Genomic DNA, 8,975 nt, shown 5'->3' with positions numbered 1-8,975 from the left:
GAACCCCAATCTTAAGGCTCTGCTTCCAGTCCTGGCCCCAGCAACTACCAAACAAGAAAATGTCTATTAGCCTCAAGGAACCTGTCTGCAACATGGAAAAGGACAGTGGTAGTGGGCATACCAAGAAGTCAGTTATGTCCACCCAGGGGTAGGGGTTGGGCTACTGCCATTCTCTCCATCCCAAGAGACCCCATAAACAGAACAAGTTAGGAGCAAGGAAAGGGCTATTATATATCATGCTTTTAATACAAACTTAAAAAAATCTGGAACAATATAAACTGTACAGATTTGATCAATCTTGTTTTTAAACTAAATCTCTAACACACCAATGTCCCATTTCAAAATATTGCACAACATTCTGAATACAAAACACTTGATTGTATTCCTCCTTCACTAAAGAAAAAAAAAGTCATTACCCTGCTCCCCTGGCTCCTCTCCACAGTTGCTTCAATGCCCCCTCCCACTCTTAGGGAGAATTAGAGAATCTATAGCTCCCTGCATTGAGAAAAAGACATCATTCTGGATTGACAGTTTACATTCTTCACAAGATAATCCATCTTTAGATTTGTTCCTGGGAAAGAGGGATAGATAGAGGATGGGGAAAGGGGAGAAAAAGGTTTATTCTCCTCTTTTTTTATTTTAAAGTTTGTTTTTCCTGAAAAAATATCAATTTCTCTCCTCTTTTTAAGAAAAAACCTTGAAAAGAAAAAATTACGTTTCTTACGTTAGAAATATACATATATTATATATACCTCTTACATTTTACAAATGTAGCAAATTATTCAATACAAACGGACACCAAAAAATGTAAAAAATAAAAAAAAATTTCCTACGAAACCAGGTAAATTAGTGCAGATTTTTGTTTGTTTTCTTAAAAAAAATAAAATTGAAGCAAAAATGCCTAGATTTGAGACGAGACAGATCGAACCAGGCCCAAAAGCCCAGTGTAGGAGACATGCTCCTGAACACACATTATTCTTCGTATTTCAAGAGACAGGAAGGGATTGGTCTCCCCCTCTCCCTGCATGTGGTGAAAAATGAGTTGGCCTGGGTGCGGGTGGTACCAGTGTGTGTGTGTGTGCACAGGAGGGGCCAGAAGGGGGATAAGGCAGCATCCAACCTTTCCCAGAGAGGAGCTATCTGCCTGGGCCTGTCACCTGCATGGGAGCTAAGGATGAGGGACAGGGTGACCCAGACTGGGCTGGCCCAAGAGGTCTAGAGGAACAGATGGTGCTGGGCTGAGAAGCCAGGGCCTTGCCCTGATGGGGAGGTAGAGCTGGTGCCCATTATAGGGAGGGGAGGCCGGCAGTGTCTGTCTGGGCCAGACTCACTGCCACAGCAGTACCCACTTGGGGTCCTGGGAAGAATGGAATGGGGTGGGGTACCAGGACTTTGGTGCTTTCTGGTGATGGAGCCCTGATGCCAAATGCCCCATTACCAAAGCGCTGTGGCTCAGAAGCTATGCCATGGATTGGAAAAAACCCTTTCTTCTGCAGAGGAAGGGGAACCAGTGACCTTCTGTATCACAAGTACAATGGCTGGGAGGACCACATGCCTGTCCAGCCTGGCCTACCCAGGAGACCATGCCTCATAGCATCAAGGTCCAGGGTAGGCAGGGTAAGGGCAGTGAGGGGGATGACAAGAGAGAGGTACCGAGAAACTATCAGGTAGGGACACAGATGGAGTGAAATAACACAACCAGAAGACCAAAAAGTCACAATGCAAGGCTCAGGACTGCCCGCAATAGGCACTGACTGACTCCAAATGCGGGTCCTATCTCCCCACCCCCAACTCCCCACCAATGGAACTCAGGTAAGCAGCTCCCATCCTGAGTAAGGTTGCACAACAGGGTCACTGAAGTCCAGGGACTTCTCTTAGGCAACAGAGGCTTGGATATTCCTTCTACCCTTCAGAGCTTATGTGTGTGTGTGTGTGTATATATATATATGTATATATATATATACACACACATACACACATATGTATATTGTATGTGTATATATATTTTTTCCCCTATATATATGTGTATGTATGTGTGTGTGTGTGTGTGTATAATTCTTTTTTTTTTTTTTCCCTTTCTTTTTTTTTTCTTTTTGGTCAAAAACAAACAAAAGTGCAGATCCCTCTGCAGTCTGGAAACCAGTTCCTTCTGCAGTGCTTTCCCCTGGGAGTGCCTTAGGCTCAGCCAATGTCACCCCCTCCATACTGCCTTACAAAAAACTGACAACCCACCCCAGCCCATCCCCAACCTCATACATAAATAAGCACTTGCTGCAACCCAGAATCACATCCAGAGGGAAGTTTCACATGGCTTGGAATCCTTTAGAACAGGACAGCAAACCACATATACTCACAGGGGTGTACATGTACACACACGTATACATGTACACACACACACACACACACACACACACACACACACACACCCCTTATTCCCACCTCCTAGCCCGCAGCCTCAGGCCCAGGGAAGAAGGGCTGCATTAGAGAAAGAGGCCATGCTTATAAAGGATGCTGGGTGTCCAGAGCCATGATAATCGTCTAGGCCTGGTGGGGTCGGTGGGTGGATGGGGCCACAGCACAGAGATGAAAGGATTTCAACAAGACAAAGTGCAAACCTCCCTGTAGTCACAGACATTAGCTCTTGGGGGAGGGTGTCAAGTGGCTAGCCAGAAACTCCCTGTGGCCCAGCCTGAGAGGGAGTGTGGGCTGGGGTCAGACCTATTTGGGTGGCAGGGCCCAAGAAGTCCTGCTGAGGTTGGATGGCTTTGAGTGAGAGGATAGCTGGAGGGCAGGCAGTGAAATGGACCAGCCTCTCCCTACTTGGGGGGGTTTGGCCCCAGCTGCAGCTCTTCCTTCCCTGTGAGCTTGGACACACCAATCATAAAGGAGTGTGAAGGAGGGAGGAGGGAACAGGGAGCAGCAATTCACATCTGGACCATTCTTAGCACAGGAAGCCACTAATTAAAGATGTTATATAGAAAACTACATGTAAAAGAAATACAAAACCCAAACCAACCAAATAAATCAGAAGCAGGCAGGAAAACGGTCGGGGTGGGGGGTTGAGTTAACCACGATTCGGTGCTTCAGGAGCCCCCTCCCACTCCATGCCTGGGCTGGATCTTTTTTCTAGAAGCGAGAGTGAGAAGATTGGAAATATTTTTGTACAGTTTTCTTTTCCTCTTTTTTTTGGCCTTTCCTCTCCTTTCCTTTTTCTTATCTGTGGTTGTGGGTGCTCTTGGCCCTCTGGGTGGAGGAGTGGTCAGTTGGCCAACACAACAGGCTGGAACGGCTGGCTGGGGTATTGCATGGTGTTCAGGTTGTAGCTCAGGCCTTCCACAAAGGGTGTCTTCTCCAGGAAAAGGCTGTTGGTGCCACCTCCAAATACCTGGGCCATATCGAAGCTGCTGCTGTTACAGGTGCTGGCCCCACCACCCGCAAAGGGTGCTGAGGTGCCACTGCCCTGGCCATCAGCCGCATCAAAAAAGAGGCTGGGCGAGCCACCACCATTGTACACGAACTCCTTGGCATTGGGTGAGAGCTGGGACTGAGGCGCCGAGGTGGCTGTGATGAAGTTCAGTGAATGCATAGACAAAGAGAGGCTCTTGTGCTTCAGCAGGTTGTTGGTGGGCGAGCGGACCATGCGAGGCTGTTGCTGTGGTGGCTGCTGGCCACTTGCCCCACTGCTGGCCACGCCCCCACCACTAGATGCCCCACCACCCTTCTTCATCTTGGTAGAGCCAAATTTGGTGGCAGCGAAAGAGGCGGTGGTGAAAGTGATGGGCTGGGCAGAGCGAGGGATGAAGGTGGGGCTGGGTGACTGGCCGAAGGACGGCGAGGGGGAATTGGACAGAGAGCTGTCCTGGCTGCCAATGGGCACAAATACCTGAGCATCAGGGTTGAAGCTGCTCTTGATCTCCTTGTCCAGCTCTGGGGCACCACTGCCCTCACTGTCATCCAGGTACAGCACTTTCACAGCCCCCTTCTCACCAATCTGGTAGGACACCTCAAAAGGGTCAATCCAGACACTCAGTTCCTCAGGCACGTTGGCCCGCACATCCTCCACTGCCAGCCCGCTCCGCTTGGCAGCCAGCTCTACCACAGGGTCCACCATCTCCCCAATGTGGACGCAGCGGAAGCCAGAGCCCTTGAGTGGCTTATCAGGGTACCAGTGGCCTTCATATTTCTTTTTCAAAAGTCGCTCGAGCTCCTCTCCAAACAGGTCTGCCCGGCGCCGGGGCAGCTTGTTGTATAAATAGGAGATGATGAAGTTCAGGGCCACTTTAATCTCTAACTGCATGGTCCTTTCCTAGGCAGAGAATCAGTGCAGGGCACGTGCACAGGCCAAGGGAAGTGGTTGCAGATGTAAGATGGACAGACTTGGGCTCCAGATGGTTCTGGGAAATGAGAAAGAAGGAAAGGAGTATCATGAATATATATATGCAGACAGATGGAAGTGGCCAAAGACAGACAAAAAAACACCAACTCTGGATCAACTACCATTCTACCAGTAGCTGGGTTCAACTATACAATTGTAGACAAGTTACTTCCTTCTGAGCCTTAGATTTCTCACTGGGAAAATGTGTCTGACATGGAGTTGGAGGATATAAATTGTCTTATGCTACACTTGGCATTAATAGACACTTGATAAAGTTAGCTATTTTTTTAAAATAATAAACACAGACGGAATGCTGTTTTCCACCATTATGAGAATTTGGGTCCCTGTACGAATGATACACACACACACACACACCCCAAGCAAAAATAAATAAATGAATAAACCCAGGCTCCTAATTCATCAGAAGAAGGGAAGGACTTTGCTGTCTCTGTAATATCTTGGTGAAGTCATGTCCCCAAACTGTCACAGGCTAAGATGTAAGTTTAAAATTTTTAGTTCTCCTCCTTACATGGAAAGGGATACAGGTCACTGAACATGAAGGAACACTGCCAACTTTTCTCTGGGGCTTGGACTTCAGTCATATCCATCTGTTACCCTGGGCCCCATGGGTGTGAGGCTTTCAGGCTCAGTCTGGGTTTGCAGAACTGATTTAAGAACTACAGTGTAGGGCTGGGGCTGTAGCTCAGTGGCAGAGCACTTGCCTAGCATGCGTGAGGCACTGGGTTCAATCCTTAGCACCACATAAAAATAAACAAGTAAAATAAAGGCACTGTGCCCATCTACAACTAAAAAAAAAAAAAGGTGGGGAATGTACCCCTGGGTTCAATCCTAGTACACTGTTGTGCGCGCGCGCACACACACACACACACACACACACGAGCAGCACTGGTGTGGCCTGAGGGAATCTCTGTAGTTTCTGTAGAAGGTGTAAGTGATGAGGATGATGGCAGAGGGAAAAAAATTTCCATCACCCTGTAGTCTCCAGCTGGGGACCCCATCATCACTCTGTTTCCCAGGGACTGTCTGACCACCTGTTCTCGGCACTGGATCAGATTTATCAAGTGTTTGGAGATGCTGGAGGAGAAGGCAGCCCAAGATAAACACTCAGATTGTTATTTTGGGACTCTCTCACAGCCAATCCCACTGAGGTCAAAAAAGTTTTACCCTATAGGTCTGGGCCAGCCTCATGTTTCAGGAACATGATCCTTAAGTCCTAAGAGCTAGTGATTCTACTCTCACTTTCTCCAAAAGGGTGGCTCCTGAACTCACGCTCAGGGAGAAAATGAACTAAAAAAGGGCAATCTTTAAGGGAAGGCAGGGCCAAAACATCTCCCTAACCAGATCTCTGGGCAAGTCTAGGCTGCTGAGCTCAGCACAGAGATGAGACTGATCCATGACCTATCAAGGGCAACTTCCGTCCTGTGAAAGACTCAGTGTTGCATTGTGATTAAAGTTCCTTCTGGTTTCAGCATGAAGTGTCCAGGTACCAGCTGTAGGCTTGGGGGGTCTTGAGTTTTCTGAACACCTGTCCCAACACACTTCCCTGTTCATTCTTAGACTTGGGCCCTTGGCTCCTAGGAACACTTTTAGGACTAAATCCTCAAGAAAAATATTCTGGGATGAAGGTATCTGAGAAGATGCACTGGATCAATCTAGAGCACCATAGCTCAGTAGTTCCATCTGGACTCTCATTTCAGGTCTGAGGAAACAGAGAGGGTCACATGGGGAGTCAGTGACTGGTCCCTCTCCCAAGCCTGCCCACAGAATGCTCAGTACTCAGGAAACCCTGTTTTCCTCTTCATCCCAGCCTCCAAAAGACTTTGGTCTTTGATCTGTAAGTTTCTTCAAAAGTCTATTCATGATTAAGACAGATCACTTCCAGGGTTTCTTTTTCTTTTTTTTGTTTGTTTGTTTTTTAAATGGTGCTGGGGATTGAACCCAGGACCTCGTGCATGTGAGGTAAGCACTCTACCCACTAAGTGATATCCCCAGCCCCTTTAGATTTAAAGAGAAGAATGGTAAAAAGGGACTTTCTGTTTCTGAAGATTGGTTCATCACCAGATACAAAGCTAGCTATACGACCATGGGACTCCTCCCAAGAAAGGTGGCTTAAAAAAAAAAAAATAGTGTCTTGCTATTTTGCCTAGGCTGACCTTTAACCTCCAGGGCTCAAGTGATCCTGAGTAGCTGGGACTATAGGTGTACAACATCATACCAGGCTTAAGAATGGAGGTTTGAGTCAGGAATGGTGGCACCCACCTCTATTCCCAGCAACTCAGGAGGCTGAGGCAGGAGGATCATAAGTTCAAGACAAGCTTTAGCAACTTAAGTAAGATCCTGTCTCAAAATAAAAAATAAAATGGGCTTAGGGATGTGTGGTTCAGTAGTTAAGCACCTCTGGGTTCAATCCCTGGGACCAAAAATAAATGAAGGTAGAACAGCCCTGGGTTCAACCTCCAAGCATAACAAAACAAAACAAACAAAAAGGTCACCATGGTGAACTAGAGGTATTCAACATGGAGGAAACTAAAAAAATGTGAAGAAAGTTGGCATCAGATCCCAAGAATGGGCTTGGAGTTAAAGCCAGTGTTTTCAAAGAGTTTGAAAAGTAAAACATATTTGAAGTCAACATATGACACTTCTCCTAAGGCATACCATGGCCTCTTAAAATGTGCCTCTTGGTATTCCACCCAGACCAAAGAAAGGACTTCTATGCCTTTCTAGGCCTACTCAAACTTGACTGTATAATTGCCTTCCAAAAAAACAGCCCCAAACAGTTCAGCCTCAAAACGGGAGCATTTTAAATGCAGGCCAAAGTCATTGGGAAATAAGCCTCCCACCCAATATACAATAGAACCACTGTCATCAGCCCTGCCTAGTGAACCATTTTCTGCAGCATAAGCAACTAAAGCTGCACACCAATTTATACCTCAGTGATGTTGCTGCACAAATAAGGAAGTGTATAATGCTACCTTTGCCTCTTTAATTGGAGAACAGGCCAGGCCAGATGGTTGTGGGGTGGAACCTTACAAAAATGCCGGATGACCAGAATGAGATTTTCTGCTCTATCAGCTCAGGCTCTAATTTTGACTTCAAGAAGCTTATGGGACAGGATTAAAGCACTGGTGCTGTCTTGTCTTCAGCTAAAGATAAGTGTGATCACTGGATGAGTTCTTTAATTTTTTTTACAAAGCTATGGACAATTTCTAGAGCTTCTATATAAAATATTCATGAAAGTGTGGTAAGATTAGAGTGCTTAGAAATACCTATCCTTTAATAAAAGGAACAGGTAGATTTGTTAAGCTGCAGAAAATTCTTGAAATCTTTTTCAACTAAAAGGCCAGAAAGGTGGCAAAAAAGCATATGTGTGTTTGTGTGTGTGGGGATAAATTTTTAATAGCAAAATCTCCACTTCTGTCAGTGTATTAAAGTTACAAATGCAATTTCTGTCTAGTTTCACCAAGAATTTTATCCTCCTTGTGGTGGCGCAAGCCTGTAATCCCAGGGACTCTGGAAGCTGAGGCAGGATTGCAAGTTGAAAGTCAGCCTCAGCAACTCAGTGAGACACTGTCTCAAAATAAAAATAAAACATTACAAAGGAGTGGGGTATATGGCTTAGTGGTTAAGGGTCCCTGCGTTCAATTGCTCCTATAAAACACACACACACACACACCACACACAAAAAAAACAATCTCATCCTCCGGAATTTGCTTACTTTCAGCCACAAGGTTAAACCTGGATTCAGATCCCTTGTGCTGACTTGTGTTTTTAACAGTAAGTTTATAGGCAAAGATGTGGGGAGACACTGAAGGAGGCCTCGGTCTATACAGATTCCAAAGAGGACTAGTAAACAGAAACCCCGATCCCCTTATTGTGGATGGAACCCAGGGCCTCGCACATGCTAGGCAAGCCCTCTACCATTGAGATACACCCTAGGCCCTTTTAATTTTACTCTGCAACACGGTCTTGCTAAATTGCCCAGGCTGGACTCGAATTTGCAGACCTTCCGGCTTCAGCAAGGATTACAGGCGTCACCGAGCACCACGAGAGACAAGCTCTTTTTGTTGTTGTTGTTCTTAGTTATACATGACAGTAGAATATTTTGAAATATCTATACAAACATGGAGTATATCTTATTCTAATAAGAAAGAGAAGCAAGTTTTTAACAAAAAAGCAGTTGTGTTTTTAAAAAGGGTTGAAGGGACAATGGTGAAAGAATCCACTGGGCCCCAAATCTATAAAAATATTCAGGCACCTGAAACCCTTAACACTGACATCACCCCACAATCAAGCACTATAGGATGCTCTGGATTTGAGCAAGGCCGGGAGAGGCGGCAGCCAGCCCTGGGGTCCCCTGGGGTTAGGGTTAGGGTTAGGGTTAGGGCAGAGCGCAGGTCACCGCGAGGCCCCGCCCCACTGGCGGTCCCTAAGGGCGGCGTGGGCTGAATGTTTCCAGGGCTGGAGCTGACCTCGCCCTGCTGGGTCTCACTCCCACCCACCCCAAACGTGGCCCGGGCATCACTGGGCGCGACCCGCAGGGCTCTCCCAAGGAAGGGCCCGCCGGCCTCCCCGGCCTCCG

General features: G+C 46.7%; 1 protein-coding gene across 1 annotated transcript in view; it reads right to left on the bottom strand.

The window, feature by feature from the left end:
* Positions 1 to 225: 225 nt before the first annotated feature.
* Tob2 (transducer of ERBB2, 2) overlaps positions 226 to 8,975 on the bottom strand; it is a 10,880-nt gene continuing 2,130 nt past the window's right edge. The window contains exon 2 of the mRNA XM_015501866.2: positions 226 to 4,394. Within this exon, the coding sequence (XP_015357352.1) occupies positions 3,260 to 4,297 (1,038 nt within the window). The 5' untranslated portion in view covers positions 4,298 to 4,394 and the 3' untranslated portion in view covers positions 226 to 3,259. The remainder of the gene's footprint in view (positions 4,395 to 8,975) is intronic.

This window comes from Marmota marmota, unplaced genomic scaffold, assembly GCF_001458135.2.
Source record: "Marmota marmota marmota unplaced genomic scaffold, marMar, whole genome shotgun sequence".
In the NCBI taxonomy this organism is placed as follows: domain Eukaryota; kingdom Metazoa; phylum Chordata; class Mammalia; order Rodentia; family Sciuridae; genus Marmota; species Marmota marmota.
This window is presented reverse-complemented; position numbering and strand designations above follow the sequence as displayed.